The sequence below is a fragment of the Myotis daubentonii genome, chromosome 5 (genome assembly GCF_963259705.1).
Source record: "Myotis daubentonii chromosome 5, mMyoDau2.1, whole genome shotgun sequence".
In the NCBI taxonomy this organism is placed as follows: Eukaryota; Metazoa; Chordata; class Mammalia; order Chiroptera; family Vespertilionidae; genus Myotis; species Myotis daubentonii.
In genome coordinates, this window is record NC_081844.1 from 7,145,705 (window position 1) to 7,171,785 (window position 26,081).

Genomic DNA, 26,081 nt, shown 5'->3' on the forward strand with positions numbered 1-26,081 from the left:
GCCTGACTCACCCTTTTGGGGATGAGTTGAACTTACAGGGCCCAAGCCGACTTGAGACCTGACACGGAGGGCAGACCCCTCCCGGCCCACCCCAGGCTGCCAGCAGCAGTATCATGGAGGAGGCTGGCCCCAGGCAGACACAGCCTGCACACACTGTCCCTGGACCATGAAGGGCAGGACAGACCCTGCCCAGAGCCCCGCTTATGGAGTCCTGTTAGCTCATCATAGATGGGGTGGCAGCTGCCTGTTTTCCCTTCTTTAATAATGGGTGGTGTGCGACAGTGGCCTGGTGTTCCCTCTCATCAGAAGGTGAGTGACAGTCGGTCTGGTGTCTCCTCTCTCACCACGGTGGTGGGAGACAGTTTCATGGCGTCCCCTGTCTCAGAATGGACTTTGGTAAGTCTGTTGTACAATCTCTCACCATGAATGGTAGGTGACAGTAAGCCTGTGTCTCCTCCCTCATCATGAATGGCGGTGACAGTGGACCTGATATCTTCTGTCTCATCCATGGACGTGCATGACAGTGGACTTGGTGTACTGTCATGGACCCTGCGGGACCTGAACCTGGTGTCCACTCTACATCATGTGTTATCGATGATGATGACAAGGTTGTGGCCCCACGGCAAGCTCCCCACCACTTCCCTGCATCCTCCCCGCTCACCTCACACTCATAGTGGCCCAGGTCCTCCTTGCTGGCCTCCCGGATCTCCAGCACCAGCAGGCCACTGCGTGGCTCACTCAGGGTCCGATACTTGCCACCAGGGGTCAGGAGGGCCCCGTCCTTGTACCACCTGAAACCAGCAGCCCCAGTAGTCAGTGGGGCCTCTCCAAAACCCCCAGTGCTCATGACCTGCCTCACCTACCCCACAGACCTGGTGTCCTGATAGCGCCCACCCTTTTGGATGCCATCTGCCCAACATCCGGCCTACCAGTCCCTCCTTGCTGCAGCGAGGGCTGTGTCAGACAGGCCACGCCCTCAGGTCACCCACTTCTCACCCAAATGGCTGAGCTTCTGTCTAGTTGACCCCAACACAGTGAACAAGCTGCCCACCCTCGATTTACAGGCAGAAGTGGAGGCCCTGGGGCAGGCCCACCCCCCTTGTCCACCTAACCCACCTGATCTGAGGGTGTGGGGCACCTTCGATGGTGCAGGTGACCTGGGTGTCCTCTCCTTCCACAAAAGGCACTGCCCGAACCTTGCTCACAAACCTTGGGGGGACTGTGGGGCCAGAGGGTGGGGAGGAGAAAGGGAGAGACATGGAGAGAGACAGAGACGGAGAGAAATGGAGAGAAACACAGAGACAGGTAAAGAGATACACAGAGAGATAGATTGAGAGACACAGAAAGAGGAAGGAAGAGGGAGAGAGACAGAGAGAAAAGATGGAGAGATAGAGACACAGAGAGAGGAACACAGAGACAAAATGAGAGAGAAGGCATAATGTGCAGGACCCCACCCGGACCAATGAGCCCCCAGACTTGGGTCAGACATCCACAACCCCTGCCAGCTCCATCCGAATGCCTGCACCACCTTGGGGACTGCTGTGGTGGGTGTGTCCGGGTGCCCATCCAGCCTCCCTCCCAGGCTCACCCTGCACCAGGATCTTGCCCAGGGTGCTGGCATTGCCGGCAGCACTGGCCGCAAAACACATGTACTGGCCGGAATCAGCGCTGGTCAGATTGTCCAGGATGAGGGTGCATGAGCCATCAGGGTCTTCAATGAGGATGTGGTGAGGGTCCACCTCCACTGGCTTCCCATCTGGAAAGGGGAGAGGCCGTCATAGAGAGGTGCACCGGGACAAGAGGCGGGGCTTGCCTGGGGTCATGGTCACAGGCAGTGACGGATTAGGGAGCGGGCCTGAAGCACAAGGGCCAGGTGCAGCTCCCTGGATACGTCCCCAGGCCTTCGTGTGCACAGTGTGGCCTTTGGAGGGTAGGCTGGGGGCCTGAACCCCACAAAAGACATCCCATTCCAATAACCAGACCCTGAGCCACCTAGCCAGTGATTCTGTGACCTCCAGGCACCTCCAAGGTGCAGACCTCCCCAGCCCCAACAGACACGCTGTCTGAATACCCACCCGACCTAATGTCTCCAGCCATCATGCGATTCTTTCCTGGGTGAGGAATGGGGAGATGTGCACCTTTCACTCCAAAGAACCCTTTCCTCCATAAATAAGTAAAATTCCATAAACAAACACTTTCCGATGTGCTAAACAAGGTGGTTTAAGTTACAACCATTCATAACCAGAATCTTGACCTTTAATTCACAGGAAACCTCAAAAAATGATTTTAACGCATACAAAACAAAGCCTCCAGCTGCCACCCCATTTCTCTCCACCCCTGTTCTATGTTCCAGGAAAGTTATTCTCTCTCCAGTGCTTCCTTCTCATCATCTCCCAACGCGCATCCCCCCCGCCCCAACCCCCACTTCCATCTACCACAGAACAGCTCTCAGCAAGGCTGCTGGTGACATCATCAATCCAGTGCCTCCTCAGTCCTTGCCTACTGTCAGAGAACAGCTCTCCAGGCCTTTCTGGCATCCCACGAGGCCCACTGCTGTGCAGACATGACACCAGCTCCGGCCCTTGTTCAGAGACACGTGGGCTGTCCAGGGCACAGAAACAGAGCCTTCCCCTCTTCCCCCCCACCCCCGAGGCATTTCTCTCTCTGGGGAATGGACGGGCAGATGTGTCAGCAGCCCTACAAAAGCTCAGCACCTCCTAAATCTTGGGGTCTCTCTTGCGGTGCGACTCACTGTGCACAGCTAATATCTGGCCCTGGGCATGGGGATCGGGGCAACTGGCCCAAAGCGCTGTGCTTTTTTTCTGTGACTGGGTTTTGTGTCTGTGTCTGGCTGGGAGGCAAGAAATCATCTCAGATCCTTCATGGCTTCTGATATTCAGTTTGGTGGCAAGCAAGAGACACAGTCAGAGACACATCATTCCAGCAGAGAAAGAAGGTGGCCAGTAACAGGGCCTGAGGGAGGTCCACGGAGACTGGTGGTAGACATGCCAACCGACCTGTGTGGTCCGCTGGGCAGTCACAGGCCTCTCCACCTGCTGCCTGTGAACGGAGAGGAGCTGGGCAGGTGGCTGCAGTCTGCGTGCTGAGAGGGAGGCTGAGACAGATTCCTGGCTGGTGCCGTGGTCGACACGCTCTCTCCTTGCGCTGTTGGTTCAGCCTCGGCTCACCCTGCTTCCTCTGTGCGGACAGAGCTGGCCCTGATGTAGCTAATCTGCCACCTTGACTCCAGCCCCGCCCCTGGAAACTCTGCTCTGCTACTGGAGTGATTCACCCTGGACCTGTCTGTCTTTAACCAGCTCTGATGCCAGACCCCCTCGGCACCTGGCAGCCCCCTCCCTTTAGATTAACACTTCTTTCCCACCCTCTCACTGGCTACAAAACAGTCTGGGAGGCAAAGTGTGGAGGTCTGACCGTCTTGCATTTTTGTATGTAAGTCTCCTGTTAACCTCATTAATCGACCAGCTGGAATGGTCTGCCTCGTGCTTTGGTCTCTTGGCTCCTTCAGCATTAGAGGAGAGTTTTGCATACACAGCCTTCTTCTGAAACATCAACAAATGCTACAACCCGTGTGGGCTATCGTCAACCCCGATGGGCAGAGGACAGGAACGAGTGAGATTTTGGGCTATGAGGACAGGCACCTGAACAGAAGAAGCCCCACAAGGGAGCCACTGACAGCTGGCACACGGCTCGTGGCACCTGGGTGGCATCTAGAATGTGGTGACAGCTGCAAGAGTGGCCCGCAGGGAGTGTGTTCTGACAGGTGGCCCTGCCTCCTCAGAAATCTCATTCAGCCATCACGGAAAGACTAGAGATGACCTGGTAAGTGGACAACCCATAATAAAGGTCACTACCATACAAGTTAAACCCCAGTGGGTGGAAGGGCATGGAACCCTAGAGAGTGATGACACAGCTGTTAAGACAAGGGGTCCCAGAGCTAAAATGGATACATCAGCAGAGACGGTCATGCTGCCCGGGTAAGGGTTTGGGCAAGCCCAAAGCACTGGATGCCACTGAAGTGTGGAAGTGTGTCTTGATTCCTGGCCTCTTCCTCTCCTCCACCCAACCACCACTGCTTTAAGAGAAAAATGATCAGGAGTGGGCATCAGCCTCTCTGGTCCTACGTGCTCGTCCTACATGCTGGGGCCTCGGGCAGGGGGAGAATTCAGACCTTCAAAGGTCTTCCAGATACAGGCACTTGGATTCCACGGGTGGAGTCTTCGCAAGGTTCCTGGTTATCCGGGAAGATAGTGTCAGGGGACTGTGGCTGTGGCTCTACCTCTAGACCCTGATGTTTGCTGTGTTTGGGGAGGGGACACTCCTGGTGGAGATTGAGAGCGGGTCCTGGAGCATGGAACCGGCCAAGCCCAGCAATCAGTCCCTTTCCAGGTTGATGGTCTGAACCCCATGGAGAAAGGAGGTTCTGGGCCTCCTGTGTGATGTGAAGGTGGCTGGGTAACAGGAGAGGCTGCGTCACAAATCAACAGCCTTGTACAGCCAGTGGGAGTAGATTGTCACCAGCCCAATCCAGTCTCTACTCCTGTGGCTCCAGCTGGTGTAGGCAGGGTGGCTGCAACAGGTCTGCTCTGCATTCTCATGGCAAGGCCTCCAATACACATCTCCAGTGCTCTCTGCCCTGGCAGCTGCCCGGTGGGTCAGTGTTGACCCTCTGCCCCCAGCGCTCAGCTCCCACTGTGTGAGGACATTTTGTCTGCCCGATGCTGCTCTTCCCGGCCAAGACTGTTATGTGCTCACTGACCTTGAGGAGTTGCAAGTGGCTTGGCTGTTTGTTTTGCCACTTAAATATAGTGGCCTGGCGGAAGACACCCCCACCTTGGGCCATGAGCCACTGAGGAAAGAAAGGCTGCTGATGGGCTCCCACCCAGCACCAGGGTTCTGCGTGGAGCTGCCATGGGGCGCAGGGCGCTGACCCCCCTGCAGCCACACAGAGGACTGCTGAGAAATGCTCTAGTCCGGGTGGGGGCACATCACATGAGCGGACCCCTATCCTGGCAGGTCAGTGCCTCAAGAGCTATCTGCGGTGTTTCCCATCATAATGGTGTTTCGGGTCAGCCGACTGCTGGCTCTGGCCACACCCCATGGCTGCATGCGCCACTCGGACCACCTGCAGTTTGACCACCATGTCAACGTGAGCCGTCGGTCCAGCTCCCCTCACTTCTTGCGCTCACTGGACACAGCTGTCCCCAGAGGGCCCACCCCCTCCAGGGTTTCACTGGGTAACCGCCAGGGTGAGAGAGCCAGAGGCGCAGTTAGGAACCCAGGACTCCACCCTGACCACACCCTATTCCCCTCGGAGGTGGCAGGCCAGCACATGCTCCTGAGGACAATCTGGCCAAAAGGAGGGCCCGAGGAATGCCGAGTCACTTCTGGAGGACCTTTATGAATTGCATTGTCCCTCTGAGCCCGCCCTTCAGGGGAAAGGTCTGGGTGCGGAGGGATATTGGAAAGGGCAGTTGAGCTGCAGGGCGAGGTGTATGGGAAGGGACTGTGTGGACCCCAAGACGTGGGCCAGCAGGCCTCCCTCCAGAAGGCAGACCCCAGGAAGCTCTTTTAAGCTGCCACAGGAACCAGCTGCTGCATCCACAGGTCTGCCATGCAGCTCTGACCATGGGCCACAGGGAGGCCCCTCCTGCCTGTCCCAGCAAAACGCCCCTGTGTGTCCTCTCCAGCCCCATCCTTAGCCCGTAAGGGCAAACAAATGCCCCTGGCTAGGTGTGGACAAGTAGGACCAGAAGGACTGACAGCCCTGGATGACTCCTCTGAAACCAGGACTGGACTTGGTTATTCACACTGAACTCGGGTCTCAGAGGCCTACCTGCCAGCCCAGATGAAGCTTATCTGCCCACCCAGGTGACCTCTGACAAGAGTATCCTGGTTTACCTGGGGTCTTGGGCCACTCTGAATGGTCTGTGCTACATTGTGGTTTAGTATGGGGGCTTTGGGACACGCAGCATCAGCTTGACCCCTGGAGGGGCTGTGACTGAGGTCAGCCATGCAGCAGTCAGTTGTGACAACATGAATGACCCCCAACAGAAACCTGGGGCCCCAAGGCTTGATGAGAGCCCCTAGTTGGCCACTCTCCGTGTGCTGTCAAACATCAGAGCTGGGAGCATAGGCACCGTCTGCCCAACCCACCGGCACCCCTGCCAGGCCCCGCCCCACACCCCTTTCCTTTCCATAGCAATCAACTGGAACCTCAGTGGAAGGGCTCTGCTGAGTTCTGTGAGTCCCCAAGTGAATCACTGAACCTAACAGGAGTTGTGGGACCCTGGACCTTGCTGTCAGAGTGAGGGTGGTTTTGGGGATCCCTGAACTCTCTGCAGCTCCCATCACTCAATCAAATGTGAGACCCCATGGCAGCCCACATCTCCCACTGTTCTGCCACGGCGGCCCCTCTCCCTGGCCTCCTGGCCACCTCACTGCTCTTCGGAAGCCTCCAACAGGTGTGCCTGGCTGCGCCTTGTTCTGACTTCCCATTACACCTTTGTCTGTCTGCTGCCGCCTGTCCACTCCCCTAGAAAGTCAGCTCCCATGGACAGGGTTGATGCACACCCTCTCCCTTCATCCCACCTCATGTGTCCTGGCCATGCCGTCTTTGATTTGGGGCAGGCAACAGGGGCAGGAGGCCTGTCCCTGGACCCAGCCCCTGACCGGGCCCTACCCTGGGTCCTGGTCCCCACCTAGCCTGATTCCTTTTGGGCAGCTCTTCCTTGTGGCAAGGCCAGCACCTTAGCCCACGGGGACCTACCTTTGTACCAGCTGACGATGGGCTTGGGTGTGCCCGTCACACGGCAGGCCAGCTTGACTGTTTCACCCAGCTCGGCTGTACAGTCGGCCAGCTCTTCCTCGAAATCCGGGGGCCCTGGGAACACACACCACACACCTGGGCCGAGGGCTTACCCTGCCCCCAGTGCACCCCTGGTAGGGCCAGAAGTCCCAAGGCCGAGCAGTGGGTTGCTGCAACCCACACCCCTTTGGGTCGCTCACTGGGCCCGAATGGGAATCTGAATCAGCGTCAGGCTGGGTGTACTGGGGAGTGGTGGGGCGTATGGCGAGGAGGGTGTGCTCTAGATGGGAAAGGAGACCCAGGGATCAGACCTTTCACACCCCTAACCCCTCTGGGCTTCTATGCTACGCTGAGGGCCCCTGAGTGAAACCTGATGGCCCCACTCGAGTCATAGCCATCCCAGCACCCCAGCTCAGGCTGAACTGATTGAGGGGGTGCTGCCTAGGCAGGGGCGGGGGCCTGGGTGTCCCCGAGCCAGATGGCCTGGCTGGCAGGTTTGCTCCCCCGTCCAACCTCACCGCTAGACCAGCACTCACGCCAGACGGGGAGGGCCAAGCGCTGCTGGATGCCGCAGATCTCCTTCACCCATGCGTTCTTGGTGATGACAGTCCGAGCCTGCAGGAGGTACTTGCGCACCGAGTCCTCCCGCTCGTGCCACACCTCGAAGGCACGGTCGTCCCCCTCGACCTGCTCGTTCAGGTCGATGCTGCTTAGCTGTGGGTGGAGGAGGCAGGCTGACTGCCCGGGAGGTGGCCAGAGAACAGGCCCAGGGCTCCTCCTGCCCACCCTGCAGTCTCCCCGCCCCCCTCCCCCCACCGCGGGCACCCAGGCTCCTCTGGTGCCCGCACACCTTCATCATGTTCCGGAACACGTAGCTGAAGGTGTCGGTGTGTGAGTCCCTCTTGGGCTTGCAGACCACCAGGTGGTGGCGGAACAGGAAGACGTGGCGGTGGTGGCCCTTCCAGGGCATCCGCGCGCCCGGTGCCCCTTCCCACACAATGAAGTGGCCCTGGGAGCGGGGTCAGCCCTTGGTCAGCCCAAGGCACAGACCTCCACTCTGCCCACCCCCCCCCCCCCCCGCATGGCGCCCACCGCAGACCTGGCGAATGGGCTCGCCCAGGGCCTCCAGGGTGCCTGGGTAGTTCTCCATGAGCGACACGTGCAGCTGGTTCTCCGCCCGCTGCGGCAGGGCCGACACCACCGCGTAGGCCTGTTCCAGCAGTGCGCAGTTCTGCCGGTTCCGCGCCTTGTTGCGGATCAACTCCTGGAGAGAGGCCTGGTCAGGGTGCACCCGCCACGCGGGCCCCGGACACGGTGGTGTGGGTGAGGGGCAGCTGCCTACCTTGAGCAGAGCCTGGTACTGCTGCACCCGCTGCACCGGCTGCTCCAGGAAGTGCTGCAGCGGCGGTGGGGGTGGCTGCGAGGGGTCAATGGCCGACAGCACCTCTTCCGAGTATTTCTGTGGGAGCCGCAGAGTGGGTTTCAGGGCAGGAGGGCAAGGCCCGGGCGGCCCACGTCACCCAGAGCAGGCACACAGACCCTCCTCTCTGGGTGGGCCTCACCTCCCATCCCCCACCAGTGATGGCCAATCGCTGGCAGGTGAGGAGCTGCAGGGGCTCTGCCTGCCTTACTAAGCCAGGGCCCCAGGACCTGGGCAGGCTGTGGGGGCCCTGGCAGGTGGTGGGAGGCCGGGCAGGGTCAGGGAAGATGATCTTGGAGACGGGGGCCAGCACTGGCCGGGGACAGGGGCACCTTGTAGAACTCCTGCACAGCCGTGCTGACCACCACCGACTCGGCCTGCACTCGGCCCACCAGGAACTCCAGGTACTTCTCAAAGGCTGCCTGGTTCTTGAGGAAGCACATGGCCACGTCGTCATCCGTCTGGCAGCTCTGCAGCTCCTGCAGGAAGCTGCCGTGGAGGAGACAGCGTCAGGACCCTGCTTACCACCCCTGCCCAGCCTGTCCCAGGTCTGGGAGGAAACAGGCTCCTGCCAGGGCAGAGTCCTGGTGGCTCCTGGGATCAGGCTGGGCTGTGAGGACGTGCATGTGTGGTGTTTCATGGTGTGCACATGTGTGCAGGTATGTGTGTGTGCACACATAGAAGAAGTGCATATACACCGGGGCATGTATGTGTAGGCATGTGTGCACAAGCAAACAGATACACATATGTAGTGCATGTGAATTGCCTGCTTTATATGTTGTGTGGCTGTGTACATGTACACACATGTGCCCATGTAACCCATTCCTATGCATGTAATGGCATGTGTGCCTATGTACAGAGACTATAGCAGGTAGGAATGCTGCAAGCACTTCCATGGGTAAGCAGGTGCACACAGCTATGTTCCAGAGGATGTGTGTATCTTCGTACAAGGATGTGGTGTTCCAACAAGTACATCAAGTGCACACAGTTTCTCTCTCGTCTGTCTTGGCTCCTGCTAACCCCTGGAGGCCCAACCCAGAGGGTACATGTGCACGTGTGTGTGTGTGTGGTATGTCTGCATGTGTGTACATGTGTATGCACACACAGGCCGCCTACCTGTTGTGGAACTGGCTGAGGTCCGGCACGTTGCGAAAGATGACGGCCTTCTGGCTGGCCACCGCCGCTGGCACGTGGGGGCAGTGGTCCAGGTGCTGCATGTGGTGGCTCTGCAGAAACTGCAGCTTGCCCACAAAGGCCTGCTCAGAGGCCAGCAACTCCTGGACGATGGAGCTGGAGGCACAGTGTGAGGGGACCAAGAGCTCAAATGCTAAATAGGCACCAGCAAGACAGTGGAGGGGGCAGCCCCACAAGGTTGCTCCACCACCCGACTTCGTCAGCCAAAGACTCCCCGACCATGGTTCCTCACCTCAACCGCATCTTGTACTCATCCTCAGACACGGCCTCCTTAGGGAACTCGGGGGCCTCAGCGGGCCCCCACTCAGGCGACAGCTGATGAGGAACAGAGAGGGTTGTAGGTGGCCTGGGCCCTGTGGGTGTCAGGTTCGCGAACTCACCTACCCCCCTCCCTGGGCAGTCCAGGTACCTTGAGCCGCTTGTCCAGATAGGCAGGGGACACCCAGCCCTGTCTTGAGGGGCTGGACTTGGTGGGCTTGGTGCGCACAAGCCAGCGCAGAGGGTGGGCCGAGTCCAGCACCTCTACATACTGACCCTCCCGCAGCGAGATGGCGTCCTGCTCAGCCCCTAGGGGCAGGTAGTCAGCAGTGACCACGTAGATGTCAAAGATCTGGGGAGGAGGGAGCTGCATCAGACCAGAGGGGAGCCAGCGGGGCTTCCCAAGGCCAAGGCCACAGGGCCCCTGGCCTTAAGTGGGAGGAAGAAGCCATCCTAACATTCTGTGACGTTCTCAAACAGGCCCCACTGACCTCTGCTGATGGAAACACTATCAGGGGTGCCGGATGGGGCCACCCCAGAGGGGCAAGGGAGCCTAAGGGGTGCTGGGATGTCCTGGGTCCTGGTGGTGATGTTGGCTGCTCAGCTGTTTGTCCTCAGCCTCCTCCACCCTGTCACCCGAAGGCCCCCACCTGTTCCCTCTCCCACCCCCACTCCTGTTTCCCTCCGTGGGCCCCATTATCCCCCGGGGCCCCCAGCACCTCCCCCCGGGAGTCCCCGTCTTCCGACTCCGAGGATGACTCCTGGACGCTGGAGGAGGGGCGAGAGCGGCCATGACGGGGAGATGCGGACGGTGTCTTGGACTCCTCGTCACTGTCACCTCCAGGCACCTGCAGCTTGGCTGGGGGCAAAGGGCATGTGACACTGGGAAGGGCCAGTGCCCTGTGCCCCTCCCTATGGGTCTCCAGGGTGTGGGTGTGGAGGACTCTGGCCCTGGGTCACCACCCCCACAACCCCCCACCTAGGCCCTTGATCCATGCCAGCCCCTCACCCTGGGAGATCTTGGCCGACACCATCTCCGTGATTTGTGAGGTCAGCTTCTGCAGGAACTCCTCCGTGCCCACCTCAGCCAGGGTCAGGTGGCCATGGGCCTCGGCTGCCAGGGGCTCTCCTGGTGGTCAGACCCTAGCTGAGCCAGTGTGCACTCCAGACAAGCCCAAGCAGCCCCTGCAGGCCCATCCTGACTCAGGGCTCAGGGGAGATGGGTACACAGGCTCGGGGCTATGTTGCCAGAAGCAGAGAAGCTGACAAGGATAAGGGGCCTCAATGGCTCACAGGTGTCTGGGCCAAGGTGTGATGGAGGGGCTACAAATGCAGAGAAACAGGGTCCAGGAGAGGGCGGTGGGCGGTCAGGAGAACAGGCAGCCAGCGTGGCTGCAGGGCACTGGGCAAGGGCAGCTGAGGGTCAAGCTGGGTAGAGGCCGGTGCGGGGGGGGGGGGGGCGGTGTTGAAGACACTGGAGCCCCCACTGGGTTTGTGGTTTCTCCATTGGGGTTCCAACTTGGCAGCTGATCTGGGAAGGGGTGCAGGAGGGGCAGGGGGCACAGGGAGCTCAGCCAGGCTGCAGGAGAGGAGGGCGGGACCTGGACACTGAAGGCAGGAGGCAGGACCCAGATTGCTGGCCTGAGGGATCGGAGCAAACTTCTGTGGCTGGGGTTAAGGGTGGATGAGGGCCGCTGGTGGTGGTGGGGGGGGGGGCGCGGGCGGAGGGCAGATAAAGTCAGTAGCTGTAGATCATCCAAGAAGTGACCCTAAATTGGGTGATGGGCACATGGCTCTGTCCTCTCTTCTGTGCAGACTCAGTATTTTCCATAAAGAAGGTGAAAACATGCCAAGTTTCCAGAATGCCCTATGCAGTTGCCTGGGAAAGGGCTGAACACACGGAGCCCTCACCCAAGCTCTGACTCAGCAGCCCCTGCACCTGGGCATCCAAACAGCCTCCGGCTATGAGAGCTGAGCCAAGGGCTGGCAGGGCCCAGAGCTCAGAATTGGGCCCACACCTGGGGCCAGGCAGCCTCCTCCACACCCCATCCCAAATTAGGAATCGGCCATGGGCACCTCCCATACCTTTCTGCCCAGCAAGGCTGGTGAAATCCATAGGCATCTGTTCGGAGATGGCTTTGGTCCTAAAGGGGGTGGGGGTATCTTGAGGGCTTGGGGTGGACCCACCACACATACCCTTGGGTGGGAGCTCTGACAGAAAGAGTCTGAGGGCAGTGGGCCAGATGCCACAGTCAGGCTCGGGGGAGCCCTCATTTCACAATGGGGAAACTGAGGCACAGAGTTGTTGTTTTTTTTGGGGGGGGGGGCAGTAGGGGCTGGCCCAAGCCACACAGCTTGCAAGGGACAGAGTCAGGCTGCGGTCCAGGATAGGGCTCCCTCCCTGGCAGCAGTGCTGCCCCCTCCCAGGGCTTCTAGAACTCCAAGCCACCCCCATCAGCTCTGACGGAGCCCTCACTCACCCCTGAAGAAAGGTGGAGATGAGGGCTTCCTTCACCGCAGCGGTCTCTCCCACGGGTCCTGCCTCCTTGGGCACTGTCAGAAGAACAGGTGACTACCAGAATGGCCCCCACCCGCTGAGGTGATGCTGGTGGGGACCTCTGTCTGGGATGTGTGGGCCACCCCTACGTAGGGCCTTGGCCTGTCCATCCAGAGCCCCAAGGAAAGGCTGTGCCCGGCATCCCGATGTAGCCCACACCCCCTCGCGCCCCCCCCGCCAAGTGGTGGGGACAGGAATGGGTCCACACTTGATGGACCTGCCCACAGAAGGGCTGAGGGGGCCAGGAAGAGATTGCTTGGAGTAGCAGGGGCTGCTATAGGTCTTGGCCTGCAGGTCTAACCCCACAGGCAGGGATGGGAGCTGGCCCCGGGGGCCTGTGCTCAGGGAGGAGTCTAGGCAGGGTCTCAGAGAGGGGGTGACAGTCCTCAGGGAGGGTGGCTCCCTCCCATCCCCAACAGGCCACCCACGCCCACTCACAGCCAGAGACATGCAGGCTGGCGGAGCAGAGGGCCTGGCCAGCAGCGTTGGATGCGATGCAGGTGTAGGTGCCCTGGTGCTGTGGGCCCACGTCCAGCAGGACCAGGCTGTGCTGCTGGGCTGAGCTGGCCACCGTGTAGCCCGGGGTGTCCTGGCCAATCCACAGCACCTGCTCGGCCTCCTCCCGCAGCCAGTGCACAGTGGGGGTGGGGAGACCTGGGCAGGAGTGGGTGATGGACAGTCAGCCCCCACTGAGAAGAGATTCTAGAAGGGCGGTGCCTCTGATCCTCTCTGGGGATCCTGAGTAGGGAGGACAGGATGCCCTACCTTTGACCTTCACGGATAAAGTAATGCTGGAGCCCTTCTTCACCTTCTTAGAGGTGAACTTCTCCAGGAATCGCGGTGGCACCAGCTGTTGCTGCACATCTGGGGAGACACAAGAGGCTGCTGGTGACAAGTGGAGAGCCACAGCCCTGTGATGGGTAGGCTCTGCCCCTCCTCCCAGGCCCAAGCCCCCACCCACCTGAGTGGTTGCCCCTGGAGCCTGTGCCCAGGGCTCCTCCCTCTCTCCACCCAATGGGCATCCCCCCACCACCCTCACTGAGCCTCCTGCCCTCCCTCCATCTGGACTCGGCTCACCTGCTGCCGGCTTCTTTTCTGGGTCATTAGGGCCTGAAAGAGGCAGGTAAGTCAGACCTGAAGTAGGACAGCGTGTCCTGCGTGGGCCCGGGGCCTGCTCCAAGGGTGAGGGCTCTGAGGAACCCTCTCACTCCCACACCCAGCACCTTCTGGAATGCAGGCAGGCAGGTGTCTGCCCTCCCACCACACCTCTGCACCTGGGGTGAAGACCGTGGGCCCAACCCCAGGCCTGCCATGGGGGTCACACCGGCGGACATCAGCCCCCAGCACCCACCTTGGACCAGTAACTGGGCAGAGGAGTAAGCGGCACCCACAGTGTTGCTGACGTAGGCAGAGTACTGGCCGGCATCCTCGCTGGTAACCGACAGGATCTCCAGGCTGTGCAGTGCCTTCTTGTTCACCATGCGAATGTGCGCAGAAGCAGTCAGGGGCTGCCCATCTTTGAACCAGTACAGGCGGGGCACCGGGTAGCCTGAAACCACAGGGAGAGTAGTGGTGGGTGCTGGGGGCTGATGGGAGGATCCTCCACTTGAGGGGATCCCTGGAGACCCCCCAGGCCACAGTGACCACCTAACTTCTACTGGTGGGAGACCCCACCCAGCCCTCCGGCCCTATCTCCCTCACCTTTCACCTTGAGCTGGAACTTGGCCAGGCGTGTGCCAGGGGCCACCTGGAGGTCTTTCAGCTCCTCCACCACCTGGGGCAATTGTCCCTCTTCTGACGTAGACTCTACACCCTCCTGCTCTCGACTGGCAGGGAATAGAAAGGGGCAGCATGATGTGGATGGGTGAGGGGTCCAGCGCAAGGGGAGTGGGGTCAGTCTGGATGACTTCTGAGGTCTTTTGTTAACATGCTGGACAGAGACGGCGTGGCCTTGGTGAAGCCTCCAGGACTGGGATTCTGTCGGTCCAAGCCAGCACGGCCACCCCCATGCCAGGGCTGGGGACTGCCAGCCTGCTGGGCACTACCACCCCTGTGCGGCCCCCACCTGGACTGGTAGCCTTGGGCGCTGAAGTAGGATGAGGTCTCGGTGGCATCCGCGGCAGTGTCATAGTCAGTGCTGGTCACTGGGGACGAAGAGTGAAGCTGGAGCTAGGCTGCATTCCCTCTGTCTGGGCACAGCCCCACCCCAGAGGCACCTGGTTCTCCCTGCACAGCTGTTCCTGGAGCCACTTACCCTCCTGAGTCAGAAGTCATAGGGACACAGCTGCCCTATGGCCCCTCCCCACTCCCAGGCTGTTACCAGCCCAAGTTCTAGGCCTATAACTAACTACAAGACCCAACAAATTATAGATATGGGTGACTCTGAGCTTCACAAATGGAAGGCAGGGTAAGTGGCAACATCTTCCAATTCCATCCCACTAAGGGGCAGAGATTGGTGTATTTGGGCCTCAGCTGAGGGCTTCCACTTATAGTCATGATGGTGTAACAGGGACTGGATCTGCTCTCTGCTATGGACAGGATGTTGGTGTGGCCCCCAAATTCATATGCTGAAGCCTAACCTCCAAGGTGATAGCATTCGGATGTGGGACCTTTGGGGGATGACAAGATCATGAGGGTGGGGCCATTAGAAATGAGGTTAGTGTCCTTATGAAAGGTTAGGGCCATCTATGACTCAGAAGAATCCAATAGTGTTGGCACCGGCCCTTGGACTTTCAGCCTCCAAAACCCAGAAATACATTTCTGTTGTTCATAAGCCACCCTGTCTTCGGTGCTTTGTTAGAGCAGCATGAACTAAGACACCCTCCAGGTGAAACAAAACAAACAAAATACGTGAAACAAAGTATGCACACCTGAGTTTATGTTAATAAGTAGAGGCCTGGTGCACAAAAATTTGTGCACTTGTGGGGGGTCCCTCAGCCTGACCTGTGCCCTCTCACAGACTGGGACCCCTCGGGGGATGTCCACCTGCTGGCTTAGGCCCACTCCCTGGGGGATCGGGCCTAAGCTGGCAGTCAGGCATCCCTCTGGCAGCCTAGGAGTCCTTGGGGGATGTCCACTTGCCAGTGGGGAGCAGGCCTAAGCTGCAGTCAGACATCCTTAGTGCTGCCAAGGCAGCAGGAGAGGCTCCCGCCACCACCGCTGTGCTGGCAGCTGTCAGCCTGGCTTGTGGCTGAGCAGAGCTCCCCCTGTTGGGGCACACTGACCACCAGGGCGCAGCTCCTTCATTGAGCGTCTGCCCCCTGGTGGTCAGTGTGTGTCATAATGACCAGTTGTTCTGCTGTTAGGGTCAATTTGCACATTACCCTTTTATTATATAGGATAGAGGCCTGGTGCACGGGTGGAGGTCGGCTGGTTTGCCCTGAAGGGTGTCCTGGATCAGGGTGCGGGTCCCGCTGGGGTGCCTGGCCAGCTGAGTGAGGGGCTGATGGCTGTTTTCAGGCTGGCCACGCCCCCTGGTGACCCAAGCTCCCAGCCTCTTCTTTTTTTCTTTTTCTTTTTTTTTCCTGGGATTTATTTATCTTCTATAATTGAAACGTTGTAGCCTTGAGCAGAGCCCAGGTCCGGCTGGAAGCCCCTCCTTGAGCGGAGACCACGGCTGGCTGGAAGCAGGTATCTGAAATTTTTTTATCTTCTAAATTGAAACTTTGTAGCCTTGAGCGGAGCCCAGGGTGGGCCAGGGCAGGCAGGAAGCTTGGCTTCCTCCATCACCGGAGGCAACCCAAGCTTCCTGCTCGCTCCAGCTCCGTGGCTGCCACCATCTTAGTTGGGTTAATTTGCATACTTGCTCCTGATTGGCTGGTGGGTGTGGCTGGTGGGCATGGCTTGAGCATAGCAGAGGGATGGTTAATTTGCATGTTTCTCTTTTATTATATAGGATGTGACTTTTGGAAAGCTCCTTAGACAGGGCTGGTTGCCAGGACAAGCAACCATGTGATTAGGGGGTTGAAAGCTTCAGTCCCTCGAGGTAAGGTAGAGGTTGAATCAATTGTGCCTGTGTGATGGTGCCTCCAGGAACACCCAAAAGGATGCGATTTTGGAAAGTTTCCCAGTTGGTGGACATGTGGAGCTGCAGGGAGAGTGCTGGACTCAGAGAGCATGCAAGCCCCTCCCCCTCCCCCATACCCTGTCCTGTGCATCTCTTCCACCTGGTTGTTCCTGAGTTATAATTTTTACATTAAGACAGTGACCTCATAAGTAAATGTTTCTCTGAGTTCTGTGAGCCACTCTAGCAAATTAATGGAACCCGAGGAGATGGCTGTGAGAACCTCTGATACAAAGAAGCACAGGTGACAACTTGGATTTACCATTGGCTTCTGAACCCTTTCACTCTTGTGGTCCTGAGCCCTTAACCAAGTAGATAATGTCAAACTGAGTTAAATTATAGAACACCAAGCTGGTGTGCGAGAATTGCTTGCTGTAGAGAAAGCCCACACACTTTGGAATTGGGTACAGAATCATCAGAATGATTTCAAGACAATGAGCATTAAGCAAGGACACTGAGCCCTTATACACAGGAAACAATGGTGAGCCCTGTGATTGCCCCAGCTTCCTGCCTTCAGGCCCAGAAGAGGAAGCTGAGGCAGAGCCAGGCAGGCCCTGAGTTGAGGAGACAGAAGGCAGCTGGAGTCACAGGACAGAAAACCAGAGAAGAAGCAGCTACACAGAGGGATCCCTCCCTCAGGGACCCTCCAACCTGAATGGGGTGTGGCCAGCCTGAAAACAGCCTCAGCCCCTCCCCCAGGCTGGCCAGGCACCCCAATGTGACCCCCACCCTGATCCTGGACACCCTTCAAGGCAAACCAGCTGGTCTCCACCCATGCACCAGGCCTCTATCCTATATAATAAAAGGGTAATATGCAAATTGACCCTAACAGCAGAGCGACTGGGAATCACTGGTCACTATGACACACACTGATCACCAGGGGGCAGATGCTCAATGAAGGAGCTGCACCCTGGTGGTCAGTGCGCTCCCACAGGGGGAGCTCTGCTCAGCCACAAGCCAGGCTGACAGCTGCCAGTACAGCGGTGATGGCGGGAGCCTCTCCCGCCTCCTCAGCAGTGCTAAGGATGCTCGACTGCAGCTAGGCCTGCTCCCCGCTGGCTCCTGGGCTGCCAGAGGGATGTCTGACTGCCAGCTTAGGCCCAGTCCCCCGGGGAGTGGGCCTAAGCCAGCAGGTGGTCATTCCCCGAGGGGTCCCAGACTGCGAGAGGGCACAGGCCTGGGTGAGGGACCCTCCCGAGTGCACAAATTTTTGTGCACCAGGCCTCTAGTTAGAAATAAAGCTACTATGAGCATTTGGGTATAGATTGTGTTATGAATTTGAGTTTTCATTTCTTGAATAAACACCCAACAAAATGATGGTTGGGTCATATGGTAAGTACATGCTTCATTTTATAAAAAATTCCCTACCATGATCCAGAGTAGCTGCACCATTTTCCACTCCCATGTGGACGAAAAGGTGCTACATGCTACCTGACAAGCTCAGGGAAGGTGTGACAGTCTTGCAAAATCAAAGACCTAAAGTAACCACAAAGGATGGTCTGAAATTAAAACTTTTAAACTAAAAGCAGTTTATGGTGGGTAATCATGTCCTAGGCTAGGATCTTCCCTGACTAAAGTCAATCTTACCTTGACTGAGCCTGTCTATTGTCTTTTGCATCTACGATAACAACACCTTTGGAATGTCAGGGTAACGCCTCTTTTTCTGGACCCCTCAGGGCACAACCAATGCACCAGAGCAGAGACTACAAATCCTCTCAGTGTTGCTTTTATCATGTTAATTGTTGACTATAACTATCCAGTACCCACCTACCTAAAAGATGTATATGTCTATCATTTTACTTGGTATCCAATCCCAGAGGTCCCCCTCTTGCTTTCTCCTCCCTAATCTATCACCAATGAATTTCATGTAACCCATTTACGTCTCTTGATTGTAATGTATAAAATAACGTGTAAAACTGCCATTCTCTGGAGAATTATCTCAATCTGTTGAAATCCTGGCAGTTTGGTTCAAATACTCACAAAAATTCTGTACAGGTTTGAATGTTTCTTACACTGACACCCACCAGCAGTGTACAAGGGTCCCATTTCTCTGGCCCCTCACCTGCATGTGGTGGCAGCACAGTTTTTATGTTAGTCATTCCATTGTGTGCAGGGATGTTTTGCTAGGGTCCTGGCTTGCATTTTCCTGTTGGTTAATGTGTGGAAGACCTTCGACACATTTATTTGTCATCTCTGTGTCCTTTCCTCTGAAGTGTCTGCACATGCTCCTGTTCTAATTAGATTTTTAAGCATTTTTTTTACTATTTAAAATTGAGCATTCTTTATATAGTTTAGATAAAGTCCTTCACAAAATATATGGTTTGTGGATATTTTCTCTCAGCCTGTAGAATTTCATTCTCTCTCCCTGGCCAGTGTGACTCATTTGGTTAGAGCATTTTCCCATACACTATAAGGTGGCAGCTGCAATTCCTGGTCAGGGCACATACCCAGGTTGTGGGTTTGATCCCCAGTGGGGGTGCATAAAGGAGGCAACCAAGCAATTAATGTTTCTCACATCAATGTTTCTCTGTCTCTCTCTCTCCCTTCCGCTCTCTAAAATCAATTTTTAAGAAATACTCACATTGCTCCACACCAGCAAAAGATTTTAACTCTGATAAAGTCCATTTTACTAATTTTTTCTTTTGCCAGTCAAGTATACAAAGATCTTTCCTAGCTTTAGGTACTGAAGATTTCCTCCTATTGTTTTTCTAAAGTTTTATATTCACATTACGCATGTAATCCATTTTGAGTTAATTTTCATATATGGTCTAAGTTCTTTTTTTTTCTTATAAATGTCCAAATAACTCCAGCACCATCTTTGAAACTTTACTCCACTCAACTGCTTTTGCACTTTTGTCAAAAATCAGTTAGACATGTCCAGATGGCGTGGCTCAGCAGTTGAGCATTGACCTATGAACCAGGAGGTCTCAGTACGACTTCCGGTCAGGACACATGCTCAGGTTGTAGCCTCCATCCCCAGCAGGGGATGTGTAGGAGGCAGCTGACCAATGATTCTCAATATTGATGTTTCTATCTCTCTTCCTCTCTGAAATAATAATAAAAATATATTTTTTAAAAATCAGTTAGACATATTTATAGGGACCATGATGTGGTCTTTTCTATGACCATCCTCCATCCTGAAGCCATCTAGAGGCCCTCCAGGAGTCACTGCTTTAGTGACTTGTCACTTCGGAATTTTAAGAGATTTAAGAGCTCTGAGCAGGAACCAGGGATGAGACCTAGTACATATTTCTTATTGCCCACAGTGCCAGTAATCACCCACCATGCCCCAGGACACCTCCAAGCCTTTCTGGGTCCCTCCTCAGCCCTGACACTTCTCAAAGAGTTAAGGCCCCTATCCCTACTCCAAGAGGCTCCCAGAGAGCTCTCCATCAGCCACAAGACATCATCCAATCCAGCACTGCCCCTCCCAGCCAGGAACTCCTGAGCCACCCACCCTAGGCCAGCAAAGCAGGCCGGCCACACTCACAGTCCACTCGGAGCTCAGCCTTGGTGGAGGACACACCCATGCTGTTCTCAGCCAGGCAGCGGTAGACACCCATGTCTGCAGGCACCACAGCTGTGATGATGAGCTGGTGGCCGCCCTGTTGGTCATCACTGATCATGTAGTGGTCATCCTCCTCCAGGATCCTCCCATCTTTGAACCAGCGCACGCTGGGCGTGGGCTGGCCTGTCACCACACAGTCGAAGCTCACAGGGTACCCGTCCAGCACCTCCTGATTCTGCAACTCAGTCAGGAACACTGGGGCTGGGAGGGACAGGTAGGGTGTGCAAGTTAGTAGCAGCCCCCGTGCCCAATCACCTGGGCTGCAGCGGTGCACACGGGTGACCCACAAGGCCCCCATTCAAGGGAGAGGGCGCACAGACTAGGCGGCTAAACAGCACTGTCTCTGCTCTCTGAGCTCTTCCCTCCTCCCCATTCTCTAGACTAGCGGTCAGCAAACTCAGTTGTCAACAGAACCAAATTTCAACAGTACAACAATTGAAATTTCTCTTGAGAGCCAAATTTTTTAAACTTAAACTATATAGGTAGGTACATTGTTATTAACTTAATTAGGGTACTCCTAAGGCTTAGGAGGAGCCATACTCAAGGGGCCAAAGAGCTGCATGTGGCTCGCGAGCCGTAGTTTGCCGACCACGACTCTAGGGGAGTCCACCCTTTGTCAGCCTGGCTCCCAAGCCACCCTGTGGCCAGAGGGACAGCAGACAGGAGGCATGGAGGAGGGGAAGTGGAGGGAGGACCAAGGCATTATGGCTGGGAGTCCAGGGTTGAGGCCTCGCACTCAGAATGGAGAGGGAAATTTTCAAGGCACAACACTGTGGGTTAAGGACACCTCTTCTGCCATTTCTAGGGACATACAAGTAAACAGTGATGTGGCTTTTTAATTAATTTTTGTTGCTGGAGCAGGAAATGGGGTGCAGACCGGACCACATGGAGCCCCACCTTTTATACAGGTTGCATCTCAAACCCTCATGGAGAAAAAAACAAACAAAAGTCAGCATTCCCATAGCCAGTGCACAAATGAGAACGCTGAAGCTCTGACAATAACAGGCAGAACCGGTGGAGCTGGAGCTCCATCCACCACAAACGTGGGCTCTGCCAACCTCAGTGGGCAGCATCTGCCAAGAGCCAGAAGCTGGGACCCAGCCAACTCCTTGACCTCTCAGCTGACCCTGGTCACGCACCAGCCTCTCCTCTCCTCTCCCGCCCCATCCCACTCCGGGTGGCTCACAGACTCACCAGCCTCTGTGGTCCGCAAGCTGGGCACTGGCTCCAAAGGCACTGCGGGGGCAAGGGCCACCTTGGCGATGCGTATCTCCACCCCCCGGGGTCCCTGCTCCAACAGGCTGATGTCCACCCCAATGCCTAGCATGTTGAACATCTCCTGGAAGTGGGTGGCCGCCCGACGGGCCTCAGGCAGTGCCTCAAAGCGGATGCAAACCAAGTGCTCATCCTCGCGGTACGTCTGCCAGTCCCCAGGCTCCTCAGGCTCCCCTGAGCCCTCATCGGCGCTCAAGAAGATCTCCTCCTCCGAAACCTCAGCTGAGCCCTTGGTGCGGAAGAGGCGGTGCAGCCGCCGGGCTGCCCGGCGGAAGGCGTCGTCCACTTCTCCACCAGAGGAGCTCTCAGCCTCGCTCTCCGTCCCGCTGACAGCCACGTGGGCACTGTGGACCGTACAGCCAAACTTGCTGCTCACCTGGCAGGTGTAGCAGCCCGCATCCGCATGGCCCACGCCAGCGACCAGCAGAGAACAGGTGCCATCCCTGAGCTGGTCAATGTGGTGGTGCCTGCCATCCGTCAGCTCCACTCCATCCTTCAGCCAACGAGCTTGCACGTCTGCCTTGCTGGACACCACACACTCTAGACGTAAGGTGTCCCCAACCTGTGCCTCAGTGTCTCCAAATGTGCTCCGGAACACGGGCCCCTCCTGCTGCCTCATCTCCTTCCGCACCTTGTAACCCTTGAAGGCAGCCTGGATCTTCATGGCTGCCTTGTCCAGAGATGGGTCACTGAGGTCCTCAATACTCAGGTCTCCTGGTGGCGGGCACACTGTGGTTGGCTGTTTCTGCTGCTTCTGCAGCTTTCCAGAAGGGACTGCTGGAGCCCCAACCTGTGTGCACAGATAAGGTAGGGAAACCAAGGCCTGGGTCAGGGAAAGGATGGGCAGGGGCCTCCGGGGTAGGCTGGCGGCAGAATCTGGTCTGATCCCAGCGCCAGCAGGCCACTCTGCCTCTGCTGCTGGCAGCTGCACTACCTTGGATAGATAAGTGGTTAAGTGGATGGCAGATGGATGGATGGATGGATGGATAAATGGGTGGTATAGACCTATGGACAGCGAGTGAATGGATGGATGGTTGAATGGTGGATGGGTGGGCAGATGGGTGAAATGTGTGGATAGATGGTGATAAATGGAGGTGCATGGATGGATGGGTTGGTGGTGGTAGACGCATGAATGGATAAGTGGATGGCTGTTGGATGGACAAATGGATGATGACGGATGGATGGACAAAGGCTTACTGAATGGATGGGTTGGTGGATGGTGAATGGGTCAATAAGATGATGCGTGGATGGACAATGAGTGGTAAAGATCTGAGACACCCAAGCCTCCCTTGCAGGCCACGATGGAGGCTCACCTTACTGGCCAGTGGAGAGGTGCCAGGCTTCCCAGCCTTCTTGAGATAGGTGACCAGGGAAGGAGTGCCTGCTCGGGACTCGTCGTCAGAGCTGGTGTGTGAGAGGTCGGCCTCACCAGTGCGTGCCAGTTCATCAGCTGTGGAGTAGTCCTCAGATAGGTCAGGGGCCAGGTCCTCTGCCTCCTGCCGCTGGCGCTGCAGGCGCCCATCCTCCTCAGGCAGCTCGCTGATGGAGTCCAGTGTGGGCTCGCGGCTCATGCGGCGCTTTCGAGCCAGGGCCTCCCACAGCAGGTGCAGGTCACCCTCCTGGGCCGCCTCAGGAGGCAGGCTGGGCTGTGCAGGGACCTCATCTCTGGATCCTGGTGTCAGCACCACTGTGGACAGCAGGAGACTGGTCAGCCAGGTGGGAACTGGGCTGCCGACTGTGGTCCCCCTCGATAGGCCTCTGCTGTCCATCTGGGCTTCTGGAGAGCTCTGATCGCACAGCCTTTACAAGGTTCCAGAGGCTCCAAACCACTGTCCTTGGGCCTCAACTTCCCCTGCTCAGGCCTCAGTCCTCAGAGTGAGGGGGGTGATGCTCAGAGGTCATGGGGAGGTTCACATGCAGTGGGGAGGAGACACAGTGCAGGGGGACTCAGAGCACAGGAGCCTGAGGACTTAAGGGACCAGCAGTGGGTATCAAGCACTGTGATGGCCAGGATCACATTCAGGGAGGGGGTGCAACCTAAGACGCTAGAGATATGGGCTCGGACATGAGACTGAGCCATGCAGGGTCTGTGCGTCTCCCCAGCAAGCCTCAGTATCCCTTGGTTTGAGGCAAACTCCCCAAGTGGACCCCTTGCTGTGGGGGTCCCCCCCACCCCAGGGTTTCCCCCAACTCCTCCGCTCCCGCATGCTGGGCCCTGGAGGACGCACCCTGGAAGGCCACGGCAGCAGCAGAGATGGGATCCCTGGCAGGGCTGCAGCGGTACTCGCCCTGGTCCTCTGCTGAGAAGTCCCGAATCACCAGCGTCTGTCGCCCACTCTGGCAAAGAACCTGGAAGCGCCCCCCAGGCTGGATGCGCTCCGTTCCCTTCAGCCAGACAACCTCTCCAGCCTCCACCACCTCACAATCCAGACGCAAATCCTGGCCGGCCGCCACCTGCCGGCTCTCCAGAGCTAGGGGCGCGGGCGCAGGTCCCAGGGGCTCTGCTGAGGATGCGCGCATCAGTAAGGACATGCCGACCTTCTTCTGGTTTAAGGAGGCCGAGTGCTCCAGGCTGGACCCCCACCCTTATCCCCCAGGACCAGGGCAGCAACCTACCGAGCCTCACTGTCTGGGGCAGGTGCACGGGCTCTCCGGCGCCTGCAGGGCCCACAGCCGCCACGCGGAAGCGGTAGGTCTCCCCAGGGGCCAGGCCATCCACAACGCACTCCGGCTCGGACACCAGTTCGTCGCACAGCTGCCACTCCCCAGTGGCCGATGGTTTCATCTCCACCCGGTAGCCACAGAGACCGCCACCGCCATCGCTTGTGGGGGCCACCCAAGACAGCGTCACGGAGTGGTCACTGCGCCCCACCACCTCGGCGTCCTCCGGGGGATCCGGGAGGCCTGCGGGGGAGGGCGGTCAATTTGGTATCCATTTTCTCATATGGGGCACAGCCCCTCTGCCCTAGGGTCTGATTCTGGGGTGCAGTGAGGGCTCGGACAGATCACCCCCCCAGGCCTGTGAGCAGACAGGTGCCTGGGCTCCTGTCTCCAAGAGCGAGGGGTGTGCGCCTGGGTTGGGGGACACGGAGAGCCTGCAGTAGCTTCTGGAGCTGGAACCTCCGCCCCTACCCACCCACGAGAGAGTCCAGCACCCAAGCCACCCACCCAGCACGGTGAGCTGCGCAGAGGCCACGGCTTCGCGGGCAGCAAAGGTGACTTCGCCGGCGTGGTGCGGCCGGGCGCGGCGCAGCAGCAGCGTGTGGTGGCTGCCATCTGCGGTCACCATCCAGTCCACGTCGTCAGGCTGCACTGCAGTCCCGTTGATGTACCAGGTTGCCTCGCCCACGGGCACCACCTCGCTGAGCGTGCAGCTGAAGTGGGCCTGCCTTCCTGCCCCCACGGCCGCATCCCGCGGGGGCTCCAGGACTTCCAGGCGCCAGCCTGAGGGTGGGGCCAGGGTGTGAGCTCGGGACCAGGATGGTGGCCTCTTGGTGCTGGGAGACCTTTCCCCCTCACCCCTCCCTCTACCTCTGAGCCCAGCTACCCAGTCGTGGCCCAGCTCGGGTGGGAGGAGTCTTAGAGATCTGATCTCTGAGATCATTGTTCTCCAAATTCGAAGCCTCAGGTGGGATGGAGCCTCAGAGGCCACCAGCCCCCCTTAACAGCCCTCCCCACTCTGCCCACCCTCCCCCCATAAAGGCAGTATCCGGTGGAAGGGGTCTGAGAGACCCACGCCCCCTGTGGCCACCAGTTCTCCTTGCACCCTGGCATCTGGTGGGAAGGGGTCTCAGAGACCCATGGCCACACCCCTACCCCATAGTGGGAAGGGTCTGAGGGACCTGCCCAACCTGCAGGCCCAGCTCAACCCCTCCTCATCCCTTCAGCAGAGTATCCAGCGGGAGGGGTGGCAGAGACCCCCCCCCTCCCATCCGCACACCCACCTCTGACGGTGAGGAACGCTGAGGTCACCACATCCCCAGCCAGGAAGGTCACCCGGCAGCTGTCCTGAGGCCGCAGGTTTTTGAGCAGCAGCAGGTGCCGCAGACCATTCTCGAAGTAGACCACCTCGGCGTTCTCTGAGCTGAGCACGGGCTGGTCATCCAGCAGCCAGGTGTGTGCAGCCACCTCTGGCCGGGACAGCTGGCACTCAAATAGCGCTTCGCCCCCCTCGGGCACCTCCACGTTTTCCAGGCCACGCACCACTGTATTCTTGGCTGGGGGATGGAGGGATGACTCAGGGCTTGGGAGCCCTTACTGCCCAGGCCGCATAGAAATGCCCCCATGACATAGGGCCAAACAGTGGGCCACCAGGAGGGAGACCAGTGATGTCCACGTGGAGCCTTCATGCATGTCCTCCCAAGGCCCTGCCCACCTCCACACCATCACCACACTAGAGTCAGGATGGGGGTCTTCCCCACCTCACAGGTGAGAAGCCTCACAGGTGCTGCCACCCTTGCCCTGGCTGCAGGTGGGGCTCTACTTGTCCCCCTTTCCTCTGTCTCCAGGCCAGTGCTATCAGACCTGCTGGGCTGCTACTCTCACTCGCTGGGACCAGAGAGACCTCTGCCCATATTCCCCAGCCCTCTCTGGTTCTCTCCTAAAAAGTCCGAGAGTCTATAATAAATGGCCATGCATTTTCCATGGAGGCCATGAACTCAGTGCCTGACTGTGAGGCTTGCCACCTTCAGCACCGTTTTCAGGACAGGCATCCAGCCAAGAGGAGTGACAAGAGGGGACACTGCAATGGGGATGAAGGAGGGATTCATGGGGGACAGCGGGGAGTCAGGCCAGCGGGGTGAAGGATGCAAGGGGCCAGGTGGTGAGATCAGGCAGGAGAGGAGCTTCAGGTCACCCAGGGCTGGCCTGGATGCTAGGAACGGTCTGAGTTTGACCCACATGACAGCAAGGAGCCACTGC

General features: G+C 57.8%; 1 protein-coding gene across 18 annotated transcripts in view; it reads right to left on the reverse strand.

Annotated features, from left to right (window-relative positions):
• The window catches only part of OBSCN (obscurin, cytoskeletal calmodulin and titin-interacting RhoGEF), a 176,801-nt gene that overhangs the window by 22,078 nt on the left and 128,642 nt on the right, over positions 1–26,081 (reverse strand). For 17 of the 18 annotated variants that reach the window (XM_059695760.1, XM_059695776.1, XM_059695774.1 and 14 more), the window contains 29 exons: positions 25,106–25,378; positions 24,330–24,605; positions 23,778–24,065; positions 23,390–23,665; positions 22,475–22,848; positions 21,081–21,951; positions 19,809–20,087; positions 14,321–14,399; positions 13,957–14,081; positions 13,607–13,804; positions 13,333–13,365; positions 13,021–13,119; positions 12,694–12,909; positions 12,179–12,251; positions 11,784–11,842; positions 10,708–10,827; positions 10,418–10,557; positions 9,850–10,050; positions 9,673–9,755; positions 9,363–9,536; positions 8,579–8,735; positions 8,169–8,285; positions 7,926–8,090; positions 7,677–7,835; positions 7,363–7,540; positions 6,788–6,901; positions 1,589–1,756; positions 1,117–1,219; positions 662–791 (listed from right to left, as the gene is read on the reverse strand). In XM_059695760.1, coding sequence (XP_059551743.1) covers positions 662–791; positions 1,117–1,219; positions 1,589–1,756; positions 6,788–6,901; positions 7,363–7,540; positions 7,677–7,835; positions 7,926–8,090; positions 8,169–8,285; positions 8,579–8,735; positions 9,363–9,536; positions 9,673–9,755; positions 9,850–10,050; positions 10,418–10,557; positions 10,708–10,827; positions 11,784–11,842; positions 12,179–12,251; positions 12,694–12,909; positions 13,021–13,119; positions 13,333–13,365; positions 13,607–13,804; positions 13,957–14,081; positions 14,321–14,399; positions 19,809–20,087; positions 21,081–21,951; positions 22,475–22,848; positions 23,390–23,665; positions 23,778–24,065; positions 24,330–24,605; positions 25,106–25,378 — 5,528 coding nt within the window. The remainder of the gene's footprint in view (positions 1–661; positions 792–1,116; positions 1,220–1,588; positions 1,757–6,787; positions 6,902–7,362; positions 7,541–7,676; positions 7,836–7,925; positions 8,091–8,168; positions 8,286–8,578; positions 8,736–9,362; positions 9,537–9,672; positions 9,756–9,849; positions 10,051–10,417; positions 10,558–10,707; positions 10,828–11,783; positions 11,843–12,178; positions 12,252–12,693; positions 12,910–13,020; positions 13,120–13,332; positions 13,366–13,606; positions 13,805–13,956; positions 14,082–14,320; positions 14,400–19,808; positions 20,088–21,080; positions 21,952–22,474; positions 22,849–23,389; positions 23,666–23,777; positions 24,066–24,329; positions 24,606–25,105; positions 25,379–26,081) is intronic. The other variant, XM_059695761.1, reaches the window with a different exon arrangement.